General features: G+C 53.1%; 3 protein-coding genes across 3 annotated transcripts; 1 reads left to right on the top strand and 2 right to left on the bottom strand.

Moving 5' to 3' along the window:
* Window positions 1-4,719: 4,719 nt before the first annotated feature.
* On the top strand, window positions 4,720-6,976 carry VOLCADRAFT_106066 (uncharacterized protein; the record flags this gene model as incomplete). The annotated part of the gene is made up of 4 exons (XM_002953668.1): window positions 4,720-4,838; window positions 5,053-5,221; window positions 5,944-6,084; window positions 6,412-6,976. 4 exons carry the CDS (start codon window positions 4,720-4,722, stop codon window positions 6,478-6,480), a joined length of 498 nt encoding a protein of 165 aa, XP_002953714.1. The 3' UTR covers window positions 6,481-6,976.
* A 603-nt stretch (window positions 6,977-7,579) lies between these two features.
* On the bottom strand, window positions 7,580-13,174 carry VOLCADRAFT_106065 (uncharacterized protein; the record flags this gene model as incomplete). Its single annotated transcript, XM_002953584.1, has 9 exons — window positions 7,580-7,758; window positions 8,253-8,355; window positions 8,855-9,133; window positions 9,561-9,634; window positions 9,968-10,098; window positions 10,386-10,562; window positions 10,942-11,081; window positions 11,902-12,358; window positions 13,158-13,174. 9 exons carry the CDS (start codon window positions 13,172-13,174, stop codon window positions 7,580-7,582), a joined length of 1,557 nt encoding a protein of 518 aa, XP_002953630.1.
* Window positions 13,175-23,569: 10,395 nt separating this feature from the next.
* Window positions 23,570-27,232, bottom strand: VOLCADRAFT_94457 (uncharacterized protein; the record flags this gene model as incomplete). Its single annotated transcript, XM_002953583.1, has 5 exons — window positions 23,570-23,608; window positions 24,596-24,691; window positions 25,314-25,340; window positions 26,182-26,245; window positions 27,033-27,232. 5 exons carry the CDS (start codon window positions 27,230-27,232, stop codon window positions 23,570-23,572), a joined length of 426 nt encoding a protein of 141 aa, XP_002953629.1.
* Window positions 27,233-27,742: the final 510 nt, after the last annotated feature.

Here is a 27,742-nt window from a genome sequence, read left to right as displayed (position 1 = left end):
TGGGTTCCCATGTTCGTTCCGTTCCCTTCAGGGCGGCATATGCGGTGCCCTTTCAGCGCTATGATTGCGCTATTGGTTGCTCGTTGCAACCTCAAGCCGCCACCATGCATCCTTAAAATTGCACGTACGGATATTAGTGGCTTGAGATATTCTCAAGACGGCAGCAGTGCCGCGCTCTTTCCTCTACATACCTTGCTCTAAACCTCCATATATATGCGTGTGTGTAAATATGTTTTCTCCTTTCGTGATGACGCTCACTTGCTCTCATGTACATAAACTGGCACTGCGTGTGTAGGCCCAAGATCAGCTGCTGACGGGAGACATGATCCGGGCAAAGACGTGGAGCGTGATGCGGCTGCGGCTGCTGCTGCCGCTGCTGTTGGATGGGTGGATGCTGGCTCCCATTTCGATAGCTGCAGAAGTGCATGCAGCTATGTGCTGTTCAACCAAGATGCAGGCAGAGGATTCATCTGTCGTACATTTACCGCCGTACCTGCTTTGGATAATAATGTTAAAGCTCGGCATGATAATGGTTGTGATGCGATGAGATTGGCGTATGGTGATTAATGATCACTTACGGTTATGGAGTTTGCGATTCTTGCTGATGCATCAAAGGAAAGGGCACGCAGAGGCTTTTTATCAGCCGTTTCAATTTTGAAGGCACAGTTTTATTATTCGCCAAACCTGGAGGCAAGGCAAGGCGTGAGCCATTTCCACCTCTTGCATGCGTGACCTGCGTATGGGTGCTTATCTGCTGATGCGTGTTTATCTCCAATACTTTTTGGTTGCGCGTGTTACCTGTACAGGGTGCGTGCTTCTGCTGGTGTACTCCAAGTAAGCGTTATATATGCACGTGCATATGTATGCACGGAGGGATGCCGTACAAACTCCTGTTCTCGTACGTCATTCCGGCTGGGTGGTACGTCGTTCGCTGCTTGATGGCCCTCGATGTAGACAGGTCCCCCCAAGCCCTTCACCCGTCGGCCTTTCCCTACTCCACTATTGAACGTTGGCCGCTAGCATCCAGGGATCTACATGCGCAGAAGTGCCATATTGGGCGCTTGTGTGGATGTGAGCTCGATGCGTTAAGATCCCGGATGTTTGAAAGCCCTTATTGCGCCATTGGAGTAGCGGCGGGCGCGTGCCTCTCATTCCGCCTTGTCAATTGTGTGCCCTTATTATGCCGCTACGGTCGGGGCGGTTTCGGAGTCAGCGGCTGCTGCCAGCTGATGATGATAAGCAAAACGGGAACGTGAATCGTTATCACACTAGTGTGTTCCGGGTGTGCTGATTGGTGGCATCGTCGCACTCCTGTCGAAGCTAAAGCTGGGCACCTTCACGGTCGCTCGCAGGTAGCAGAAGGCTGTGAGCCGTTGCTGTGCGCCGGAGCATTTTTGCTGTTCCGGGGACGAAGTTTAGGGTTTGTTATCCGCCGTTTGTTGCACCCAGGCATCCGGAATCAGCATGCGCGCTGTACGGGAGTGTACTTGTTTTGTACTTGATTTTACACGGCATGGTTTGATGTGTACCGGTAAATCAGTGACAGGAAGTGCGGGCGAATATACATAAGGTTGTCAGCCTTTCCTGCTGTTCATGTAAATTCACTCAGCTGTGAAACCACCTTTCACCATCGTCGATGAGCGGATCTATGTAAAGTACCTAAAGCAGAGCCTTTGACCTCGTTTTTATCCTTCGGGTTAAATGACTGCCTCTTATTCTCAAGTATTATTTGGTTCTTGCAAGCGCATTGCACTAGAGAAATGATGTTTCGGCCGGCAGTTTGACCTTCATTGTACAATTGACAGCTGCTTGTGCGCTGTTTAATCTGCCTGAGGGGGCGAGGCAGGAAGTCAAGCGATAGCAATAAGCAGAAAAACACAGTAGGTATCAAACACATGGAAAACTGGAGGAGATAAACGGCCCATGAACGGGCCCTCCTGGGCGCCACGGCCAGCGACAGACGAGAAGGGCTTGCACTCCATTTCTGAAGTAAGGAAAATCGGAACAGTTTTTCCAATCTTTGACAAAGCCTTCGTTGAAAGGGACTAGAGCCACTTGGGATGCCAGTTTGTATCATTCTAAGTTGAGTGAGTTAAGCAGGCTAGCCCGTCCTTTCTCGGGCGAGCCGTCCACAGAGTAGCACCCCTTCAACAATATCGCCTAAATAGCAACACAGTTCTGCAATCGCGCTCAATTTCCGTACGTTGTGGCGCGCATCATCGTGATGCGCCCCGTAGTGGCGCGCTTGCTGATTAACAACTAAAAATGAGAACCTAACGTTCGCAAAAATTTGAACATGGCAATGACTGAAGATCTTAAAGTACATTTTGAGATAGTCGTACATATATTGTTGTGTATTCAGTGCGGTAATCACTTACTGCTATTGCTGCTGTTTATGATATATGACCTAAAAGTAGAAATATCTGCTGACATTTCCGTAGAAGGCGCTATTTATGATAAATGTCCGGCCACTTGTGCAGCGCAAAGCAGTTGCACAGGCTGCTTGAAGTATTCGACATGACATTCACATTTACTCCATAGCTCTTATGGACTAAATACAGGCGTAAATTTCCGCCTGAGCCGCAACGGCGGCCGCAACGGCGAGAAGAACGCGCCGCCTGCCATTTGTGATATTGCTGAAATGGGTATTACGTCTTTCGGTAATGTACAACTAAGTTAAAAAAGCACGTCCAAGCCCTGCATTGCCATTGTAGGGCCTTAATCCCTGCGCTAATCCTCCTGGCCTTAGGGCGCATTTCCAGTGCGGATTACGGCTAGGGATTAGGGCACGGAAGTCCTTGGTACGAGCTTACCACATAGTTTTGTTCCATAAGGGAACCAAAGGTTGGTAAGGCGAGGTAAGTTTGCCAACAACTTAGCCGTTTGAGCAAGTATCGATGGAGGACAGAGGGTTAATCTCTGGCCTTAATCCGCACTGGAAATGCATCCTTAGAAATTGCCCAGGGTTACAGGGGATTAAGCTGGATCAGCGCGACCCTAATCCCGGACCCTTGATCTGCACTGGAAAAAGGAACTAAACAAGGAATCAACTTCGGGTAGCGCTGCTGCTGTCATAAGACGCCTGGAGCACGAGACCTAGCGGGTGCGAAGAGCGGAAGGAATCATTTCCGTAAAGCGAAACGTTTCCACCGCAGGTTCTCACGCATGGCAAGCCGGAAGGCATCCCTATGAGTCATGGGCGTTTCCCTATGAATAAAAAGAAACGTGCGACTCTATCTTTGCCCCCCCATTTTAGCAAGAAATTGATGTTGCTGTCCTAACCTTCCTTGTGGAGTTCATCAGCGAGCCAATCGATTTGTTCAATGAAATCGTTCGCCATCCAAGCGATCGGGAGAGGCATATCTTGGACACTATTAAGAGGCCCCGGAAGAACAGCAGCTGCAAGAGTGGGGCCCAGCCACCTGCTACAAGTACAAGGTGAGTGGCGCCTGCATGCATGGCAGGTACATACAGCGATGTGCACTGGCTAGGGTGTGTGCAGGAACCCAGTGCATGAGCATAGATGCCACTTACTTACAACCCGCCTGGTACTTAGCAGGTCTGCAACAGACAGTCCAGGTAGAGTTTGAGGAGGATATCCCCAAGCGTGATGACGCCACGGTCCATATTTTGGCCTTACCTATCCTATCACCTATCCTGGATCTTCACCTGACCTTATTAGGAGGTTACAGTTGGGGAATATGAAATCAAAGAGGCAGAACTGGTAGCCTGGATAGGTGCCCAGAACCTGCTCTTGGGCAGGGGGGTCGATGTTTGTCAATCTTTTGAACCAGCTGCACAGAGGCAAAATACCAGTCTGAAGCATCTGTGAGCAGCATTGTCACTGGATCTTGATTGGAGTTCAGGATTGCCAGCTCTAAAGCTGTTGCCATGGGCTGCCATATGTCGCGTTCTTAGTCCACCCTACTCTTCAGCTCCACGACCAACACTGTCTTCACCATGATGTCCTATAGGTTGTTATGCAGTGATGCTTTTGTTTCAGGGGGTATATGAAGAACAACAAACTCGGAACGACCTGCAGCATTCATCCGATGGGTAAAACAACATATGATAAGCCGGGTGTAGGGTTTTGGTGTGCATCACTGAGATTAAGTGTAGGAATGGCAATGGTACACCCAGTGTGATTAGAGAGTTCAGCGACATTAGGGTTTTGTAGTAGCTGGCCGCTGAAAAGGCCTCTCGAGATGCTGGTGGACATGCTTAGCGTGTATTTGTAGTTGTTCACGGTGTTGTATGGTGTGCCGGCTACTACAGGTTTACCTTGTGTTTAGGGTTCGGTATGCTCTGCACAGCAGAAAGTCCCGGGCCTGATCACTCTGAATTTCCCTAATCACTCTAATCACACCGGGATGTACCGCTGCCATTCCTACCCTTCATTTCAGTGATGCACCTGAAAACCCTAAACCAGGTTATCATCATATGTCGCATTACCCATGGGATGGAATGCTGCACTTAGTTCCGAGTTTGGCGTCCTCCACATACCGCTGGATCACAACCTGAAGGAAATTATGGTGAAGACAGTGTTGGTGGTGGGGTTGAAGAGAAGGATGGACTAAGGGTGCGACATATGGTAGCCCATGACAACACTTTAGAGCTGGCAATCCTGAACTGCAATCGAGAGCCCGTGACAATGCTGCTCACGGATGCTTAGGACTGCTATTTTGCCTCTGTGCAGCTGGTTAGAAAGATTGACAAACAATGGCCTCCCTTCCCAAGAGTGAGTTCTGGGCATGCGGTTACCAGTTCCGCTTCTTCTATTTCATTTTCTCCACCTGTAGTATCCTAACAAGATCCGGTAGTGGTCCAGGGTCGGTAAGGTAAGGCCAAAATTTGGACCGTGGCGTCATCGCGCTTGGGGATATCCTCCTCAAACTCTACCTGGACTGTCTCTTGCAGACCTGCAAAGTACCAGGCGGGTTGTCACTACGTGGCATCTATGCTCAGGCACTGTGTTCCTGCACACACCCTAGCCAGTGCACATCGCTGTATGTACCTGCCATGCATGCAGGCGCCACTCACCATGCTGCACAGTACTGGTAGCAGGTGGCTGGCCCCCACTCTTGCAGCTGCTGTTCTTCTGGGGCCTCTTCATTCGTATCATCTGCTGGACGTGCAGACTCGTCGGCAAGTGGGTCATCAGCGCCTGAGGACACATAACAACGAAGCAGATCGAATGCGCATGAAAAGCGGCAATCAAAAGGTCCGTACCGCCCAAGATAACCAGGAATGATGGGGCAGAGAATGGTGGTGGAAGGGGGCGGTATAGGAGCACGAGCAGCAAGGGCACGGCAGGTGAAGTGGGTCGAGTGTGGGTGGTGCAAAGAGGGCCGTGGGAATGGTGCATGTGGGGGTGGTGGCAGTAGAGGAGGTCGTGGAGGCAGGGCAGTAGAGGCAGAGAGATGCGATGCTTTTCCTGACGCTTCAATTCGTACTTTGTGACGGCCTGCAAAGTACAATCTGAAGTGCACTGTGAAGTGTGATATGAAGCAAGTGCGAAGTGGTTGAGAAGATGAATTGAAGATGATTCCAAGAAGATGCGAAGTACGTCCGTTCTGAGAGTGCAAGGGCGAGTTCTCAGCAGCAAGGCCAGTGGTGGTGATGTGGTGTATGAAAGCCACCTTCTAAGAATATACTCCTATAGCTGCTGGACAAGGCACTGTTGTGCTTCCACATGTCTGTGCGCCTCTTCTTGTAGTGGTAGATGGTTGAGCATCCCCGCCTAGGCACAAGACACATTTGCAGCAGTCCTCCGTTGACATAGAATGTTGAAAATGGGCTTGTTATTCCGATTCTATTGTGATGGCCTGCGTGATGGAATACCTAAAATACCATTAATTTTTTCTCAACAGATATGTCCTTAAGCATAGACTGTAGGTGTATGTATGTGCGTGTGCATGTGTTGTTGCACTCGAATGCCTGCAGAGGAGGACTACTCAGATGGTGTTCAGTGTGTCAGTGCATCATAGCGAGGATAGGGAATTCCTCCTGCTGTTGCTGTGGCGGCTGGATGCTCTATGGTCGCTATTGTTGCCGTCACAGGACGCCAACAGCTGCTGTCCGGAAGTGAGCGGAAGACATCCCTATCGAACGGGTTTATGTATAGGAAATGTAAATTGCCGTTGGTGGCCCTTGCTGGCGAAATTCCTAAAGAAAAATTGCCCTTGCGTCGTTTGGTGCAGTTGATGTCATTGAGCTAATCCGGCCTGGGGTGTATGCTGTTATGTTACAGCAATGCCGATGGATTTGCTGGCTAGGCTGCTGTGTGTGCGCAAGCAGGACGAAGTCCTGCTGGATTACAGCGTCCTCCTTTTCTCAGTAGATGAACGTGTTTTGGCGTGGATCTGATGGTCGAATCCTCCTCTTCCATTAAACGCCCCACCATCTCGACAGCTCCCAATGTATTTTGAAATCTTGCTTCTCAAGTCGTACGCTTCCTCAATGCGCCCGAGTCCTCAATAAAAAGAGCATCGCAGCACCGAATGAAAGCATCGCATCTGTATTGCGACAACCAAGCCAATCCATTAAAACGCACGCAATGCCCCTCCCTTGCAACAGCATGCAGGGAGATCGCAAAACCAACTCGAGTAATGCAACAGAGTTTGTACACGTCCGTCCAGCACTGCCTCCCAACATGTCTAGTAATTTTATGAACGGGTGGTACTCGCATGAATAACCCGTCATATGCCACACTTCCCTTTCCGGATGGATCACCACGGACACATCATCGAGACTAGAGAGTCACATGCTACTACGTGCTACAAACCTTCTACAGTTGTAGTGGTAGATTCGGTTTGCAGCGAGCCTCCGGTCAGTGGTCTCAAAAAATAACCATCTCCTCTCCGACCAATGAATCCCCACTGCTCTTTCCACCACGGCCATCACGGCGGGACAGGCTTCTGTTAGCTGGAACAATGTATCAAACAAGCGCCAAGTGTCGCACCTTGACTGCCCTGAGACGAGTGTTTAACCCACCAGCTAGTGAATTAAACCTGCATACATGCATACATACGGACTTGCATGCCCTTTCCCCTGGCCCCCCCACACACACATGCGCACATCTTCACAACACCGCGCTGCATCGCTCCACCTCTCGTCCCATCCTCCCTCCCAAGCCCCCATCGATTTGTTCAATTGCAATTCCTTTGCACACCCCGGCTTCCTCTTTAATTAATTCTCTCATTCAGCATTGCCTCGCTCATCACGTGCAACTATGGCCATAATACCAACCCAACCTGGGCTGCAGCTCAACTACCAAGCCCCTCGTTATCCAATACGATTAAAGCTTGAAATCGCAAAGACGGACCTTGTGAAAATCGGTTAATCACTCGGTCAATGTCATGGACTGAAACTCGTTCGACTGCTGTCCTCGCTCCCGCTTAGACACTGCTACTGAATTGCAGCGCGCTCTTGCTGTTTCCCGTCCTGCCGTGTAGAATTCCTGTCACATATCAGCAAGCAGGCAGACTGTGAAAAGCGTTTGCTTACGCATGCGTCCCTACTCCTCCCACGGAGCGACGTCATGCCGCGAGTTGGGGGCTGCTGTTACTGTTATCCGCTCTCATGCAAGCACCCTGGTTGTGGTCGTATAGAGGAATGCCACGACCGTGTACAGGACCATCCCAGTGACGGCCATAAGGATGACGTTGCGCAGCAGCAATGCATTGTTCGAGTGCGGCACGGCCGCATTCTTCAGCGTGTTGGTCAGGTCGAACAGGCGGTGGCTTACAAGGATGTACACTGCAAGGGCGTTTGGTGGGACAGCAGATTCCGGGTTGCAGTGGGGTCAGTTTGCAATTGCAGTTGCGGTTGCGGTTACGATTAACACAACGGTGATAGCGAGTCGTGATGTAGATCACATCACCCATGCATTTAAGGGCCGCGGCAAAGCACAAGGGTGCAGAACCAGGACATGGGGGCACATGCTGCAGCTACCGCAGAGTCTCATCTCACCACCAAAAGAGGGAAACACCTGCTAACTTGTTGCTTCAAGACTCGCAACGATAAGAGATAGCGACAGCATTGACGAAAGTGATAGCGACAGCGATGGCGCAAAGGAACACCCTAAGTCAAACGGGGCGGCCACACGACCAATGCATTGGGGCATTAGGGCGGCGGGAAAGCAGGCAGGACCAGCTGGCAGCAGACCGGCAGTCACACAACTACACAACGCAAAAGCGCCAAAAGTGCTCTTGTTGTGAGGTTCAGTGTTGCCGTGGAGACACGGGACTCACATCCTGATACGAGGGCGAAGTTGAGGAGCGGGTAGTCCGGGATGAGAACCAGCAGGCTCTTGGGCTGGCCGTCGGGAACGTCGGTCTTCATCCAAATGTGAAACTGTGCGTGCACCGAGCAGGGCGTAGGAGCAGGGGTAGGGGGGGTAAGGGACAAGAGGGACTGCCCGAGAATGTGTAGGATGGCGGAGAGCAATGGGGGGTGGCAAAGAGGCAGTCCTGGTCGGTGGCTTATGAAACACACGTGTAAACTTCCGAGCCAAGCAGCAGGATAATGATGATGATGATGTAGTACACACTGCCAAAGCACGCGTAAACATACAGATACACACACATACAGATACACGCTCCCAAGCCCTGACAACCACTCCCACGTATTCCTGCATAGCGATATATGCCAAGCGGGTGACAGCGGCAACTAGATATTAAACACTTATGTTGCATGTGCATCGGTAAGGTCGCCAGCGAGCTAGCAACCTAGGCTAGCAACCTAGCGATGGGAGACATCATAGTGGGGGATGTAGCGCATCGTGCGTCATGTATTTTACATATATGTACCACCGACAAGACAAAACTGCGCCATAAAGCTGCGCTATACGCACCTGGGAAATGTACGTCTCCAACGTAATGCACCCCAGCCAGCCGTACAACCGCAGACTATGAACTCGCAGCCAGGGAGTGATGTTACGGATAATGATCCACAACGTAATTGGAATCCAGGAGGTGTACGGATGTACGGTATTGTACTCGTACTTGGGCTTGCTGTAAACGGTGATGTAGTAGTAATAGCTGGCGACACCGCAGAGAGAAAGGATGATGGTGCGCGCAGTGTACCGCCGAATGACCGGCAGCTCGTCAATGTACTTCAGTACGGCAGCTGCCTGTTGTGTGTACGGGTGTGTGCACCACAGCAGCCAACAGAGGACCCAAATTACGAAGGTAGGTCATCATCAACCCTAATGACGCACCCACCCACACTCCCACCCACAACCCCCGAAAGCACGTGCGGACGACGTGGTGGTGGTGGTGGCGGGGTCACACGGGGTCAGGAAGGAGCCCAGTCACAGCTATGAGGGGTTGACACGGCGGGGGGGGAAACTGGCTGACCCAACACACCATCATGTTGTCGTCCGGAGAGAGACGACGAATCTAATGAAGCCCGCGTACGTGTTTTAGTGTGTGTATATGTGTGTATATGTGTGTGTAGGCATGTGTATTTGCACCCTAGCAATGGGAAAGAAAGGAAGGAAAAAAGAGACAGGGGGGAGAGAGTTCGAGAGAGACCAGGAGCAGTCAGTCCCTGTACACCTGAGGGTGGACCAGCGCGCACAGCATGCCGTACACCCAGATGTAGCGATCCAGTCCGGAGCGGAAGTACCACTCTGTGGTGTGCGAGGCGGACGGCGCGGGCGCGGGCGCGGGCGCGGCGGGAGGGGGTTAAGGAAGGAACGCGCGAGGACTGTCAAAAAAAAATAAAAAGGCAAAAGAACAGAGAAGTTATGACAGAGAAGTCCCTGTTTGAGTTAAAGAAATCTGGAAAGAGGAAAAGCCATGAGGCCAACGAGATCACATCGCTCCTATCAACGACCCAGTTAGTTGCCCTTATCCAGGAACCCCAAGTGCCAAGGAGCCCCATCCCCGCAGAATTACCCAGAATCCTGACCTCCAAAACTCCGGGAACCCCCAGGCCCCAAAACATACACACACATACACACCATGGAGCACATCCTCCGTGGGGTTGCGCGGGTCCGAGTAGCCCAAAATGAACTTGAAGGGCGACCAGATGGCGTAAAACACAAACTTGAGGTCCCAAGTCACAAAGATGAACGCAAAGCACAACAGAATCCTTCAGGAGGGTGCAAGACATATGGGGGAACGAGAGAGTGAGGGGGAGAGGGTGAGGGAGGGAGTGAGTTGAGAGGGAGAGGGTGAGGGAGTGAGTTGGGAGGGAGTGAGTGGCGAGGGAACCATGCAAAACCCAAACTCCTGCCCCCCCTGGGACACCCGGGACACCAAAAGACCCCAGTTGCGCCCCGGTTGACCTTCCAAGCCACAACTCCTATTTCCCCGCCTCCACGCGGCCCCAAACCCGCACGCCGCATTCGAGCGTCCCCGCACGGCCTCAGGACTTACTTGACAAACAGCCAGCCGTGGTTGACGTTCAGTTGTGGTGCGATGGCCAGGGCCAGGTACACAAAGACGGTGAAGATGGTGTGCATGGGACAGATGTAGTACAGCATGTAGCTGTTGCGAAGAACGACGCACGCGAAGAACACCAAAAAGTTGAGGCGCCAGAGCATCTGCGCAAACCTGGGATTGCTCGCACGAGGGGACCCAAAGGGCGAGGGCATAGAGGGCGAGGGCATAGAAAGCACCGGCGTCGGGAAAGGTACGACAAGGTAAGAAACGGGGTTAACAGCTGGTAAGGTAGGATACGTTTTTTAATTGGAACGACAGAGAAAATTTGCAGCGCGCTGCTCCAAAGAACAAAAGTTTACAATGGTGGATGCTATGGCGTCGTCTCAAACATTGTGATGTTGTGAGTCCATCGTCCTTTGTAATTCAGACACGAGGCTGAACATTTACAATTGAGGCGTATATGCAAAGGTGTACGGCACCATGACGCACCACGTAACGTCAGGTGCTATCGTGTCATCACGTCTCTCAATATGACACACACGCCACGTACCGGCCAATGCAGAAATCTCCCGTCTTGTAGTAGTAGGAGAAATTTCCAAAACCCGTCATCCAAACGTACGCGGCGATGAAAATGCGAATGGCGTTGTAAACCTCCTTGGCTTCAAAGTAGTGGTACAGCAGAAACAGAACCTACACACAGAAAGAATGCGATCGGCGGCGGCAGCGCGGCAGGACCCGGTCAGGTCAGGGGCTAGCGGGGAACAAGGGCCCAAAGCGGAAGGATGGGAACCAGGCAGAGCAAGCCATGTACACAACAACGACCCACATTCATATCCCCCCTTACGGCCCCCCATCCTCACCCCCAACCTCATCCCCCAATAAACCCTACTGCGCGGCGAGATCACAGCTCCCGGCGGCGGTAAGGAGGACACCGGACGGTCATCACTCATGTTATAAGGGATGTCGAGGACGAGGGAGTGGTACGCGGGGGAGAAACAACGCTCTGGGATATGTGTGTGTGTGTGTGTGTGTCTCAGCTTTCCCGGACCCATAAGGCCCCTTTGGGGACTACGGGGGAAACAAGTTTTACGGTGTTTTGGTCCTACCTACTTCCGTCAGGTCAGCCGGCCCGCCCGCACATATACACCAGCATATATACTAGGTTAGGCACTACTAGTAAGGCACGGACCATTGCCCCCGGGAGATCCCGGAATCGAGACCTGTCAGGGTCGAAAATCCTTTCGATGGTGGGAGGTAAAGTGCCCCCCTAGTCGATGGGCGGTGGTGACCTGGGATAAAGTTGACTTGCGAGCCGACTAGGATTGGAGTTGAACCGCCGTCGACCCGGCAGATTCCGTTGGATGCTGGTGGTGGGTACGGAACCTGAGCGATCCACTGAGAAGTTGACTAGGGTGACTGGATGAGGGTGCCCCGAAATACCGGGGAAGGCAGGGTTTCGCCGGGTAGCGGCCACGGGTGAAGATATGGCCCCCTGCCCCAAACATCATACCTGCATCCAGCCCTTCCACTCCTCCGTTTGCGGCCGATTGAGCAGCAGCGGCATTTTGAATGCGCGGATGGATGTGCCCAAAGCGACCGATGTGAGTACCACGAACAAAAAGATGAACACGTCACGGCTGTACGACTTCTCGCCCCAAGGTACGACAGTCGTACGGTCAGCCACAAAGTACCAAATCATGATCAGGCCAAACTCGACCACGGCACGCAGCGTGTCACGGTGCTGTATTAACGCGGGCTGCTTGAAGAGAAGACAGGAGATCAAGCCAGAGTTGGCCATGCTTTCCAGTATGCTGCCCTGGTGGCCGTGGGCCTTGTTGCTGTGCGCGGACTCCTCGGTCGCCGCAACTGCACTGTTGGTGGCGCCGATAGCAACCGACGGGGTGCCGCCGTTGGACAGCAGCTTGGAAGCTTCCGGGTCATCTTCGTGGTTGTGTCTTGCGGGCGGCCTACATGGGCAGCGTGGGAGGTTGAAATGAAATATTATGGAGGCCACAGACGCAACGTAATAACACGGGAGCGGGTGGCATGCACGTTCATGGGGGAGAAGTATTTTTGATGAGAAAGGGGATTAGATCCCCGTCCCAGTCCTCAGGCACTTTTTCCTCTTCTAAGGATGCTGCTCCTCAGAGGCCAGGACGAGTGCGTTTCCCGCTGGGTGATTTTCCATATTGAGCAACTTTAAGGGATCAAAAGACTTGCGCTTTGGTTCCGCAACCAGGTTCATCCTGAAGCCTAACAGCGAAAAGAGAGTTGATAACCCATTATACCTTCGCGCATGTAAGTATTCAGATAGCAGCCAAGCAAATGTTGACCATGCGAACGCTATGAAGAAGGTCACCTGCGGTGACCATTAGAAGCATGTAAAGTCGCAACAGCCAGCATCACTGCGAACGCAGTTGCTCAATATTACCTGACCAGAAGATATACCAGCTGTAAGGATTGTCATATTACTTAATATAACAAACCACTGCCTACTCTGATGGGGTCTTTTGTCAAACCGTAGCGCCAAACAATTCTGCTGCAATTGGCGCCAGATCTAATTCATGTTCGGACAAAGATCACAAAGCCCAACCTAAGGCGTTGGGACAGTTCCAGAGCGCGACCTCCTCGCCAGCATAAGGATGCGCTATAAGGTCAGCGCAAATCCTTCCGTGACAATCACAGCATGTTCTGAATAGAGGTCTAAGATCTACCCTATTAAAACTTGAAAGGCATGGGCTTGGTGAAGAAAGGCAGTACATTTACTGGACGAAGCCGTACATAGCTGTTAGCCAAGAGGTACAGATAAATAAAACAGACTTTAACAGTTTTCCTGTGTCGCTTTTATTTTATCCTTGATTAATTGGATCACATCCTTCTTGATTAATCTGCGCCATGGCCACCACTAGGGTTAGCGTAGGTTGTCGAGGGGTTTAGGGTTGGGGTATAGCGATTAGACATGCGGTTTGTATTGCGGGTTGCGGGTTGAGGCTTTGGGTTGGAAGGTTCAGCTGAACGAAGGCTTAGCTTTATGGATGGATGATGGTTGTTACAAGCTTCAGCGAGCTCGTACGGCTCAAACGAACCCGGAGGCTCATGAACCGCTTTGACAGCACCGGCGATAGGAGAAAAAGAGAAAAAGTAAACAGAACAGTTTTACGTAGGAAGAAATCGAATGTCTATAATGAAAAAGAGCGAAAAACTTGATTCTAGCAGAATTGCCTGTTATCGCAGAGAAAGTTAGGTAGCTAGGTGCTCATGCCGAGAACGAAACATCTCAAAAAATTGCCTTCGCAAGGCCGCGCTGATCATCCACTTGCATGACATCACGAATCTCCGCATTGACGGGCACACCGAGATCCCAGAGCTTCTTTCGCGCAGACACAAACGCCGGGCATTCTACCAAAAATGTTTCTCATCCTCAATAGCTCCGTTGCTACGACACGCAGTGCACACGCGATGCTCCCTAGCCCTGTTGCTCTCACTGTTAACCGCCTACCCTACTCCGTTTTCGGTTGTGTGCCTCTGACTTGGCAGTTACCAGTGAGAACTTCGCTTTACGTTTGAATGGATGAGGCCGTGATGCCGTAATAGGCCGTACGAGCTTTACGTTTTAAAGGATGAGGCCGTGAGGCCGTACGCAGCCATTTGCCAAGGGGCATAAATGGGCGAAACTAGGTATCCTTTAGACATACTCGCCGAGCTTATATCTTAATGCTATGTCAGCTGGATCATGCCCTTTTTGGCTAGTCTGCTCCATCAGCCTGCACCCTAGGCTAGGGTCTACATTGTTTGTCAAACGAAAAGCGAGTAAATGTCAAAGTATATATTGCCTATTGCCGCTTCTATAGAATCTGCATCATTTATCGGTGTGGCCTGATTTGTTAGTTAGGAATCGTCCCCGTAATATACCAGGGCACGACACAAATTTTATAGATGTGTGACGCCGGATTTTATTTCGCGTAGCTTTCATGCAACCTGGATCCAAAATGGGGCCATGGAGGGATACATGGTTCTGGGTTTCTACACCGTCACGAGGCTGCTGCAGGTTTACGATTTGTTGGGGCGAGCGGTAAATAAACCGCCTTAAGCAAAGGCTAATAAACGCTTGCCAGCAGTGAAATCCAAACCGATGGCGCTTCGCATGCCTGAACAAGCTTGCTTGTCGCGCCTGTAAAGCTAAAGTCCATAGTGCAATACCGGTATTAATATGAGAGGGAACCTCCGCCGCCAGGCTTCAGTATGACATTCACAACATAATTATTGCCAGCCGCATGCCGTGTGGCCGTATGCTTTAAATATGTAATGCGACGGCGTAGCCTTATGGGTTGCATTGGAGAAGGCATACACGCATACAGGGATGGCGATTTCCAAGCTATTGCGAGGTATTTGCGCCGCATACATCAGCTTCGGAAGAGCGAGACGGGCTCCAACAGCACAAAACTAACTTGCATGCATGACGGGATTGCACGAAGTGCGTGCCCCAAGCGCAATCACATCCAATAATTGTACCCACAAGCCTACCTAGTATAGTAGCGGACTGTTTTCTTACCTTTTGCATCGTCAAATAGCTGGAAAGTCTTTTCAACGTGGCGATGGTAATGAGCAACGAATGGGTAAATGGCGTCGTCACAAAGGATCCGAACAGAGAGCACCAGTAGTAGTGCTGCTTGGTTCACACGTGGGTTGCACCCACCATCGATTGACTTCAAAAAACAACTTATCAGTACATTACCTTCCAAGTAAGGAGCCTAAGAGTGCACCCTACAAGTAGCAAACCATTGCCTGTAGAAGGTCTGCTGCTCGCGCATTCTAACACACCCTGCAAATATAAATAGAGGTCAGCAGACAGGAAAGATGGTAGGGAAGCTAGGGCGATTCCTGCCGGGGTGCCCAGTCATGGCCCACGCGGGGACCCAGGATGATTGAAAGCCACAACGAAGGTCACAAATAACCAGGGAGAGGCTATCACCCACCACCGATTACTCGTCAGCCCCTATTAGCTACCCACCACCAGCCCTCACCTTGCGGTGCTAGCCCTTGAACCTGACACAGCTGCAGGGCACGCATGCAGCGCGCAGCTGGAACTCTACCTTGAGTAAATCAGTGGTGTTGAATCGACTTCCCAGGAAAGGTCAGCACCGCGGGGAGATAACTCAGGAAGACGTCTTGGACGCGGCACTACGTTGCAACCCAGGATACCACACGGGCAAAACAACCAGCGTGAAGCAGGAAGACAAGTTGGAGTTTACGACCCTCCCTACTGACGGAGATCGGATGAGGGGCCACCGGCCCAGCACACACAAGTCAGCCGCCCGCAACAAGCCGCAATGGTGGTACCCGGTGGTGGCGGCAGCAGCGGGTACATAGGGCCCCACTGAGTCCTACGGCAGTCGCCGGGGCAACCCCAGCAGGGAGGCGAAAGCATGGCCAACGACCCCCCGGACTCAGAGATCGCCGACCCCTGATCTCTGTATCTCTATTTTCCTGAACGACTTGGCTCAGAGAGGTTACCAGCCCCCGCTCCCGGGGAGGGTTTTGCGCTCGTGTTATGCCCGCCCTCGTGTTATGCCCGCCCTCGTGTTAGCCTTACGATAGCTGATGACACAGATCATCGTCGCAGAACACCGTTAGTCAGGATTCAAGTACATATGCCTGGGATCGATGCTACATCCGTACAGCCATTAAAAAACTTGCATGCACCGATGATGCCGTTTCCATGGCGCTAATATGTGTGAATGGTAAGTACGTTGCCAAGACCACCACGCCCCAGACCGGCCACGGCGGTATCAATTTCACCTCGTGTCCTCCAGCGGCATGTGTGGCTCAACCGACCAGCCAGAGCTGCTGACCATTGTTGGCCTGGCCCGCCCACCCGCAACCCTACTTTGTCGATCGACCAGCAGAAGAGGTGGTGTTGCGCGTCTATGTGCTGCGGAGCGAGTGCAGTACACACCACACGCAACACGCGGCACGTGCAGTGCGTCTCATTACTACTCCCGGAAAACATACAAACCCACATCACGTCAGTGCGGCACCATGCCACGCATGGGCATGCCAGCCAATCAGTCAAGTCATCAAAACGGGAACGAAGAGCCCATTACGTTGTCCCTCGCGTACATTACTAGCTACATACCATCGCGCGTTGCGTATCAGCTAGGGGGGAATTCGATTCACTTGCGCTGCCTCCGGCCAGCCGAATGTCACGAATGCCCCGTCGCACGCAGATAGAGTGAAGCTCGTTTTTGTTCAGTGCTATGAACCTCCTTCAGTGCTATGAACCTCCTTCAGTGCTATGAACCTCCTTCAGTGCTATGAACCTCCTTCAGTGCTATGAACCTCCTAATACTTCCAATGCCGAGCACCCCACAGCGGCTGGGGCGGTGGGGAATCCAGGCGGTCAGGAACGAAGGCATCTCATAACTGCCTGTGAGGACCGACAAATGGAGTGCGTGGCGGCGGCTGTAAGCGTAACCGCCGGCCTCCTGCTCCTAGCTTCATGTCATTCCGGGATGTCGATGTTCTAGCGTAGGACCGGCCTTTGGGTGGGTGGAATCGAAGCAGAGGATTTCTCCATAGAGTGAGGTTCGTTCCAGCACCGGGCTGGTCAACGGCGCTTGCTCAACATTGCCGAGTTGGTTTCCACCTCTCATTTTCCATAGATAAATCTGATACGTGATAGATGTCGATGGGGTCGACCCTGTCTCGTTAGACATCGATTTCTCTTTTACGACGTTTACTGAATCCTTTCTCTCCTATGTGATGTCGCCTGTACTGCGTGCCATTTGTTTTCCCCTATTCGTGCACTTTGCATATCCCGCAACGATCTCCAACAAAATGTTTATATGTGGGTTTTGATAGGACATCTCTCTTCTTGTGACTTTTATTTAGAAAAGACCCGAGTGCAGGCTACCGAAAGTCGAAAAGCGATCATAAGAAGTCCAGGTCTAAGAAGGAAAGTCGTAATAACTACACAGAGCTTTCAATACAGCTAGCAGATGCGTTGACAAACAATTGTGTTTGTGCTTTCCTTGGAGCATGAGTGCCATCCCTGCATGCTGCGGCTCAGTCAACGTGTTGTATACCTAGTTTGTCCATAACTTCGATAGCATGTACTTTATGAGATTAGGAAGATATGCGGATGTGAAATTGCTTGGAAACATGTCGTCCATTCCCCGATGTCGTCTAAACCGTGGTGGCTACTGGGCTGTCTGCCGTACCTAGTCCGTGCGTACACCTCCACCACCCAAGGATAATATTTAAACTATTCTGTACTTTCTTGTAAAGTATGCCTTAAAACTCACATGACTATCTTCCCAAGGCGAACTAAACAGGCACGCAGACGCGGCCTCGAAATCGATTCGATAGAGAGCACTTGCAACTTCGTTTTGCCAGGAAGCCACAATCTCATCAGTGTAATATAGGACATTTATATTTGGCAAACTCTGAGCTCTCTCCTCGGGACACTAGGCATCTTCCCCAAAACCGCGATGGCATTGCGACCTAACGAGCACGCAGTCCCGGTTCAAAACGGCGACTTCCCGCTCTTTCAGCCATCTACCAAACCCGCACATCATCGCACCCGCAGCCATAGCGCCCAATCCCGAACTTCGGCGCGCAGCCGCAGCCACCTGCGGCGCAGCTCTTCGCCCAGGCGCCAGCGCTCCTCCCACTCGCCCCCACGGCGCCCCTCAGCCGCGGAACCCTCCACCATCGCCATCACCGCCGCACAGGCGGCCATCGACGCCCTGCTCCACAAGCCCCGCCCCGCCTCCATTACCACATCCACCACCAAGGCGCCGCGCCCCGCCCGCAGCCTACCTTACAAGAGGAACCCCCCTAACGCACCTCAGGAGCCCTCCTCCCCAACTGCAGCCCAACCCGCCCGCGTTCCCCTAGCCCCCCTCTTCCACCCGTCCGCCGGCATCACCACCCTCAGCTCCACCCCTAACCCAACCTCCAGCATTCCGACGTCCAGCTGCCTCGCAGTCCCCTCCGAAACCACCACCATTCACCCTGCGGACCATGTCATCACGTCCCAGGAGGGGTGTGCCCCGGACCCCACGGGTGTTCGGGATGCGACGTGGAAGCTTCGGTTCGATCCCTTCAGGCCTGGCGCCGATACGGACAAGTTCCTGGAGGACGTCTCGAATATTCTAGCCATGCACCGCGTCGACTCCAACACGCCGCTAGCCGCCGCAGGCCTTATTTGGGGCCTCCGAGAACGCGCCAGGCATTGCCTACTTAGGATCGACAGCACCACCAAGTTCCAGTCCCTGGACGATGCAGCGACGCACCTACGCCGCATCGCGCCACCGATTGATCATTCTCTTCGCGCCAGGTCGGAGTTGGGCGGACTCAAGCAAGGCGCTGGCAGGAACTCACTGAAGTCGTACATTTCGTCGTACACTGCTCTCGCGAAGCGGATTAAGGACCGAACCAGCGCGGACCATGTCTTCTTCTTCGCCACCGGCTTGTGCCCCAGGCTTCGCGAAGCCGTCTCTGCGGACATCAGCAACCTGCGTGCCTTTGTCGACAGACACGACAACCCGCTGCAAGCTGTCATGGACCTGGCGACAAGCATCGAGTCAGACATGCTAGCGGCGACTGCTTACCGTGCGCCCAGCCATGGCGCTCTGGAGAGCTTGTCCGCTACCGCCGCCGGCACCGCGAAGTCCTACCAGGCTCGCCTGTATGCTGTCGGCGTGCCGTCAGGTGTGATTAAGGAGCGCATCGCTCAAGGCGCCTGCATCCAATGTGGAAGCTTCAATCACAAGAAGTACGGCTGTCCGCAGCTGCTTCAGCGACTCGCGGGGGGTACAGGCTCCCACAGCCTTGGCGACGACGGCAAGTGCGACCGTGACCGCGGCCGTGCGCTGTCCCGGTCTCCTGGGCGCATAGACAGCTGCTCGCCGAGTCGCGCGGGGTCGCCTGAGCCCCCTAAAGAGGACCTAAACGACGGCAACCGCGTCAGCTGCAACCGCCGCGACCGTAGCCCTTGTCCCCCGAGCCGGGAGCACTCCTGCTCTCGCAACCCCTCCGCGTCCTTGTCGTCGTCGTCATCATCGTCGTCATCGTTGTTGCATAGCAGCTCGTCGTTGTCGGCAGAGTTAATTAGTTAGGCAGCGGTTGCTGTGTAGTGCAATCGTCAAGAATTGAGATGTATGGCTGTGCTTTTCTATTCTTACCCTGTAGCGTAAATTAATTTTTATTTCTTTTACTTGTAGCGCAAAGAGTAGAGTTTACTTGAATTCCTGCAACTAAGGATCCTTCCAAGCTAGAGATGCAAAGTGCGGTTGACGGGAATGTGATGGATTCACAAGGGAAGGGAGGGAGGGGAAGAGATGAGTCGGGCTTTCAAGGCGCAAGTATAGCAGTATAGCAGATTGGATGCCTCTGTAGTAGCTCAGGGTTGCAGTAGGACTATCAAGGTCTGTCCCAGGTTGCAGTGACCCCATATTGCTCTTTCAAGGCTTGCATTTTGCGCGTGTCTACTGGGCAATTTCGCCAATGATAGCTCAAAGTAATAAATGCTGAGTTTCTAGAATTTTTACTTGAAGGTGGTTGGTCGTTACATTAGTCTGATTGCAATTCATTTTCTGGTCAAGGCTGCCTTGGGGCTACGCAGTCGGCACTTTCGGGAAATTAGGTATTATGGTATACCAAACAACTTAGCAGCGTAAAGACTGTGCTCACACCTATGGAGGTTTGAACTATCGCAAGTGCCCGTACCTTATCTGTATGCATCGACAATCTCGTCCATTGGAATCGCATTAATAAGTTAATGGTGTTGACGTTCAGGACTTGAGCTATTGGCTTGACTGGGCACTCGGATAAGCATCAAGCTGGCATACGCAATTAAGCAAATAATAGGTAGACCTAACCTTTGTAACCGAAATGACTACCTCCCATACACCGCTTTTCAATATTTGGAAGCGCCACAGCAAGCAGTCACACGCATACTCGAGAACCGTTCGTACCGCACCGCAAATCGACCACGCTGGTGCCTGCCAGAGTCAATGGTCATCTCCAAACCGCAATCTCTAGCCCGGTGCTTGCCAAGCTCTCCAGGCGCTGCCATCTCAACCCCAGATCCCTGCTCCCGCGTCCCAGCTGAAATGGAAGACACCCAGAAGAACAAATGGGAGCAGTATTACGCCGCGGATCCCTATGCCGCGCCCTGGGACACCCATACGGCTTCTTCACAACTACGCCGCTACCTCTGCACCTGCCCAGCTCGGAGCTCCAAAGCTGAGACGGAGCCTAAGTCAGTTGAATCCGGCCTGGCTGAGATGCAGGCCTACAGCGCCGTCATGTCCCAGACGACGTTGAACAGCTTGCCCGATATTGCCGCTACAGCCGCCGCTGCTATGACTGAAACCGCCTCTATACGACACCATGGACACGAACACAGCGTCGTTGCCGGCTTGCGTGCAGGGGGCAGAGGAAGAAGAGCTGTTAGCGGAGAAAGTGGAGGGGACGTTGACGAGTCGAGCAGACCCGTGGGTCTGCACGTGTGCAGCCTCTGCGCGGCCTGGAAGCCAGCAGCTGCTGCATCGCCCCCGGCGCTGCTGGGTACTCGGGAGCAGACCTCCCCCGGACGGCACACGGACGGCGATGGAGGGTCTGTTCATCTTCATCAGCCCCAAGTAGGGAGTGATGGTGATGGCAGCGGTGGTGGCGTGTGGGCTTTGGAGTTGTGTTTCGGGACAGGTGGCTCACTGACCTTCCTGCGCAGCTTGGTAAGCAGCGATAGTAGTCTCGCCTGGGGGGTTTGGCTTTGCCTGGGGATTGTTTTGACTTTGCCTGGGGGATATTTGCCGAATGGAAGCGCGTCTGGACACAGGGACGGTTGCCTATGAAGTTGCCGACGAGCGCTGCGGTCTGTGGGTATGTGTTTTACGATTTTTAAGTCTCACGGCGGAGGGTTGATGGTGGTTTAAATATGCGAAAAAAAAGTGGTTAAGGGAATGTTACGGGGGAGAAAGAGGAAACGTCCAGAGCTTGTTTAGGATGTGTATGATGGGTGGTCGTGTGAGCACCTCGAGGTGGCTCGTCCTACTGCTCCATGCAGACCAGCCGGTCAAAGCAGACTTGGCGTAACCCCTTAATGAAGGCAAGAAGCACTCCTCCCCCAGCCACCCTTTGTCATGCGCTTTGTGTTTTCAATTCTCGCTCCCTTCACGCTATTGGGCCGTCTCCTGCCTCCCCATCCCCCTTTCAAGCTTCTCAACACTTTCATAGATACATGTTCCAAGCTGCCTCCAATCAACCGAGTATAATAAATGAAAACCAACGTGAAACGTTACGACGTCATTAAGTCCAAGGTGTGATTGCCGTACACTCAGGGCTTTTCCGTGGTGGGCGTGGAGCTCGTGGCGGCGGCGTGCCAGGTGGCGGCAGAGCGCCTGGCAAAGGTGGCTGGCACGCACCATGTTACCGTACAGACAGTTGAGGCAGTTGGGGACGAGCTCCGGCAGCGGAGCAGGCCTGGTGATGCGGTTCCCTGCACCGCAGCCCCAGGTTCGAATCCTTGCGGTGGCGATAACTCCCTTAATGGTGTTTATAACACCAATATCGCCGCGTTATCCTCCCAGTCCCAGTCCCAGTCCCAGGCCGCAACAGCCCTCATTGCTCATGGTGACGTGTTCAAGACCAGCTCCTGGCCGTACGGATTCTTTGACTTTGCGTACGACTGCCAGGGTTTACATGCTATGCCGCCGGCGCTGCGTCCTGCATACGCAGCCAGGCTGCGCGATTTGCTGCGTTGCGGCGGATTGGCGTTACTTCTGGTTGGGCGAGCAGAGGAAGAGGAGAAGGTGGAGGGTGAGGAGGACGGGAGCGGAGTGACGGCACGGACAGCTGCTGTGGAGTCCAAAGTCAACGATGGATTCAGGAAAGGGCCGGCGGGTGCTGCTACGGGTGGTGATGGTGGTGGTGATGGTGGTGGTGATGGTGGTGGTGGTAGTTGTAGCGGCGGTGGGGATGCAAATACTGCCGTACGCAGCAGTGGTGTCGCTGGCGGTGGCCGAAATGACACTTGGGTGGGTGGAAGCCCCCCCTCCACCTCCATCCCCTGCAACCCTGGCAGCCGCGGCCCTTCCTTGATGGCTCGAGCTGAGCTGGAGGTCTTATTCGGGCCATCAGAGTGGGAGTGGTGCTGGTGCCAGCCCACACGCTTCGATTCCACACCCACATACGCACAGCTGCCCCAGCCGCCGCCCGCCTGGAGTCTCTTGGTGCGGCGGAAGTGAGCGGGCGTCCGGGGCCAGGCTTAGGGTTCTGGAGCATGGGGCGACATGGGGCTTATGAGCATATCATGGGATGTTACATCGCTTACACCGTACGGGTGTGTGTTGTATGGGCGCAGAAGAGGATATTTGCGTTGTTCCCCTTTTTACTAACTACCCGAACAGCAGGTGCAAAGACGAACAGTCAAACAAAGAAATGATTAATATGTTTTCGCCGGTTCGGCCCCCTGCTGGTCTTAACTGGGATGCAGCGGAAGCATTCAATGGGGGCTAAAGTAACGGACGGCCCAAACCCTATCTCTGAAGGAGATTGCGATATACGGGATTCTCTACAACATTCCGGGGTGGATGTGGTAGGGAAGTGGGGGTGCAACCAAGTGCGAGTGAAGGCCCCAGACACCGGATGCCACATTTCTGTGGCTTACGGAAATGTATCGTACGGCTCTGCTTTCGGTCGTACGTGCCTGAGGCAGTGCACTGGTGTTAATTTTGACTCTCGGCCGCTCCCAAGACGGCGTTCACTAATGATTGGATACTAAACTGTCGTTCATTTCCGTACGGACAGCTTACGTGTAGTCTCACCTTTGTGCATCATGTACTCCTATACGTCCTTCGTCTTCGCCCAGAGTGCTTTTTAACTGACGAGATGTCACCATATCTTGAAATTAATTCCCGCCAGAAAACATGTCGTACACTGGTTGACTGTACAACCAGCAGCATACATACTTAACGGATGAGAAAAGGCAGGGTCTGCCGGGTAGCGGCCACGGGGTGAAGATATGACCCCCTGTCCCACACATTATACACATACATACGTACATGCTTGCCGCCGAAGTACACCTTGTAAAACCACACGAATGCACGTGTTTCACCATACCCAACCCACCTGTCCATTTTGGGTTGCAAGCCTTATAAATTAATTAATGTTTAGAATTTGCACGAGACCTCCGTGGGCAGATGCTCTACCTGCAATAGGGCTGCAGGATATTCAAACACGACGCGAAGTGTCCGCCCTACCCGGCCTAATTAGGCGCTATAAGGTGGCTTCATCCCTTTATGCGTCCTGTAAAAGCCGAAAGCTCAAACTCATACATACGGATGTGGGGATGAGACGAGGTTCTCCCTTGCAGGTTGCGCGTTACAACGTGTGACAGACGCCCAATCGCTGTCCACACCGCCACCATCACCACTCCGCCTGCAGTCAGTGTCGCTCGTGCCCCGTAAGCTTACATGAAATCGTCGTGAACGAGGAAATAGCAACGGACAGTCGGTTAAAAGACACATACATACAAACATACAAACACATCATAGAGCACAGCAAACACACTACCTCAAAAAAGTCACAATCACCCTAGGAACCCTAGGGCCTTATATACAGCAATTCATATGCGACTTATGCAATTAAATGCTTTCTAGCGACGCGGCCAGAGCTATTTCCTATCTTGCTGATAATCTCCGTTCCGGGGATCCTAAAAATTTCGAATCAGGGAAGCTATACGATAACAATCCTGTAAGCCTGCTACAACAGCGCGCCTACCACCCCTTGACTGCTAATAACCGTGTGCCTCAATATGTCGGTGCGCCGTCCTATCAACTTTTCCACAACAATTCCTCGGCAGTAGCAGCAGCAGCAGCAGCAGCAGCACAGCTACTCGTCTTCCCCATCGTCGTACGCCCCGAACGCCCGAACCGCCTGAAGCTGCCTTTGCTCCTCCGTCTGCCGGCGCGAAACCCCCCCCGGGGTATTACGACCGCCATCCAGACTCCGACGCACGGCCCTGCCGCTGCCGCCGCCACCGCTGCTGCCGCCACCGCTGCTTGGTGCAGGAGACTGCGGCTGTCGCCCCACCTCACCGCCGCCGCCGTTACCACACTCCATCGGTTGCTGCTGCTCTTCCTGCTGCTGCAGCTGCTGCAGCTGCCGCTGTCGCGCCATTTGTTGTTGCAGGTGACCGGATCCAGCAGGTAGTGCCCCGGCGGCGGCTGCCCCGCCCAGTCCTGTGCGCTCCGCAAGCAGGGAGGCCGCCGCGGGGTCGTGCAGGAAGGCTCCTGCATGCGTGCGCGAGTGGAGGGGACGGAGGAGAGAAGGCGGCAGGAAGGCGGGAGGGATGGGAGGAGAGAGGGAGGGCGGGACGGAAGGAGAGAGGGGGTTGCAGTTCATGGCGGGCGTTCATAAAGCGACCTAAAGGCTCCACAATCTCAAAACCAAAACAGTCGAATTAATTTTGCAGTAAAATGCAAATCCGGAAAAACAAATGCGGGTCTATGTTTCGAACCGATCACCTGCTTGCAGCCCGGCTCGCATGGTGTGTTCCAAACCCTCTACCAGCTGCACTCGCCGTTTGCTCCCGCCGGCCGCAACTGCCAACGGAGACCTCGGAGAGGCTGGCGGACTACCCGGCAGTAGCTTGTCAGCCGGAAAACGCTGCTGCTGCTGCTGCTGCGACCCGCGTCGTAGGCGGTGCAGTGAAGATGTCGGTGGTGAAAGCTGCAACTCGCCGTCGGCATGCACGGGGGAGCCGTCTTCTTCGCTTTCTTCCGCGTCGCCCCCTTTCTCTGTTCGGTTGATACTTCTGGCGGCGCGGCGTTGTTCAGCTGCTGCTGCGGGGGGTCTAGCAGCCACGCGGGGGGCCCTCTGCAGCCGCTGCTGCGACGGCGTTTCTTCTCTTACCGCCTCGGCCGCATCTCCATCGCCCTCCTACAAGCCAGGGACATCACAACAGCCGTAATTCATTTGAATAAGCTCACAGGGAAGCTGCAAGCATGTACTGCAGGAACTAACTAGATGCTTTGAAAGTTATAACTAAATGTGTCATCGAAAACATTTGGCTATGGTTAGCCCCGTATGTTGGCGGCCGATGATCAGAAAATATTTCTTTTGGTAGTACAATGGTTTACATTTTGTGTTAAATGGGTGCCGAGGTCGCGCAGTGCGCGAATCCTCAGCCTTACAAAAATTTAGCCCTGCCGGACACCCGAAGGGCCGACTACGAAAGGCCCTCGCAATGTGCAAGGCGAAGACTGATCATACAACCGAGGCCAAGATGACCACCTCGAGAAGCGGGCCAGGTAAGTATGATTGCAATCGGAATGATGCTGGCATGAGCCTTGGATTTCCCTTTTGGAATGTGATCGCGCAGCTGATGGTGGGTCACCTGCGAGCAAAAATTTAACATACTGAAAAGATTTCGCCACTGAATCATAAAGATTTTGTAATTTGGCATCGGTAGATTATCCCGAAAGCATATAATCACTCTCGTTTGGCCATCAGATCGATACTACTATTATAGTATGCCAGTTGGGCTCGCGGGCGCGTGACGTCGGTTCACCCTAGCGATCAGTAGATGGATAAAACTCAGGAAACATGTCTTACTGTTTTCTGTTTTGCTTCATGCATGTTCTGTTTGTTCGTCAACTGTTTGACCAGTCGATCACCGAAGTACACTCTCCCACTGTGGGCACGATTGTGACTTCCTTCCCTCTGCAAAGAAAACACAACAAACACAAACCACGCACAAAAAAAGCTCCCAAGTACCTACATGTACGGCAGCTTCACATGCGTCCAGCCATTCATGGTACACGTCAACTGGCTCCGTCAAAGTCCTGCGAAACGGAAGATTAAAAAAAGGCTATTAATGGCACTCTGTCTGTTTGTTTTCTCAGTAATTAATGATTGACACATAAAGAGGAAGGCACGTCGTGCCGGTAAGTTTTGATAACTCAACTCACAATTGGAACGCCACCTCCAATGTTTTGTCAGCCGAAACTTCCCTTGGCAGTTTCGGAGCGGTCAACACCAAGTCCCTCCAATTCAAGAAGTTACCAAAACTTACCGGCACTACGCTACCCAACCCCAGTCACCCCCTGCACACGGAGTAGCTTGTTGCTTTTCAAGATTAAAACTGCAAGGAAAACCTTTGTATTTTCAATGTCGCAGCAGCGATGCAGCGATCACAGAGTACCTTCGCTCCCCATCCCCTTGTTCCCTAAAGGAGATGGGGAACGAAGGGGATGCCGATGGCACCAGGCGCGGTGCAGAGGGCAGTGCGGTGCGACACTTCCAGCTTAAATTTTGACGTCAGTTGCTGTTTTCGGGGGTTTAGGGTTAGGGCCCAACGCGTCAATTTCTCTTTTTGTTCATTTGCACCTTTTTGCATGCACCTCATGTGCACGTCCGCTGTGTGCCATGTACGACAGACCCACGAACTCCGTACTGCTCCTCTCCACCTCGTTCCTGCACATCCAAGCTAGATGTAACCCGCCGTACACCCCGTTACCCCCCGATAACCAAAACCCAAATCCCACCGCACACGCCACCGCACATTGCACCAGGGCCATCACTGTAGAACCATTACGTCGTACCTAACTACCTAACTACATACATACATACCTGCACGTCGTGTTGTAGCTCATTCCGCATTGTTCGCAAGCCACCGAAGCCCGGCCCCGGTCTGACTGAAGAGTGCACACCACCGTTTTGTGCATGTTGCAAAACGGACACTCGAAGCGCGACGGCAACGTCGTACGCGCCCGCTTGCGAGCCGCAGCGATGGCTTGCTGGCCGGAGTTGCGGCCCTTGCGCTTACCCATTGCCCGGCTGCCTGCCTGCCTGCCTAGTTGCGGAGGCGGAAGGCCCTCTGCGGCTGAGTGGCTGAGTGGCTGAGTGGCTGAGCGCCGCGCGTGTGTTTTATGTGCTTACTTTACTTCGCTGTCACCCGATCTGGGTTCAATTCCCCCACCCCCCGGTAACAGTGGCTCGGCTCCCCCGCGGCCGCCGCGTTGACCCGTGGGCACGCAACTTGCGTCGTGCCCCGTGTGGAGGTGCGGGAAGCCTGAAGGGGCGCAGAGGGAGATGGTGGTCGCTGGCTTGGACTTGTATTTGACATGTTGCGTTATGGAAACCAATTCGGCTGCGTGAAAACGAAAAGAGGGAGGAGATCGTAGGAGGACAGCTAAGCGGGATAGCATGGTCTGTTGTGGAGATGCAAGACGACGTAGGAGGGCGATGGAGGTCGCAATAGGTGCGGCAACAGTGCTTTATTTCATCCTTTTTTTCACCTCACCTCGAAATTTAAGCAGTTATGTCTAAATTGTTATCGT

Source organism: Volvox carteri (genome assembly GCF_000143455.1).
Source record: "Volvox carteri f. nagariensis unplaced genomic scaffold VOLCAscaffold_37, whole genome shotgun sequence".
Taxonomy (NCBI): Eukaryota; Viridiplantae; Chlorophyta; class Chlorophyceae; order Chlamydomonadales; family Volvocaceae; genus Volvox; species Volvox carteri.
The sequence above is the reverse complement of the archived record's forward strand: the minus strand, read 5'-3'. Positions and strand labels throughout refer to the sequence as shown.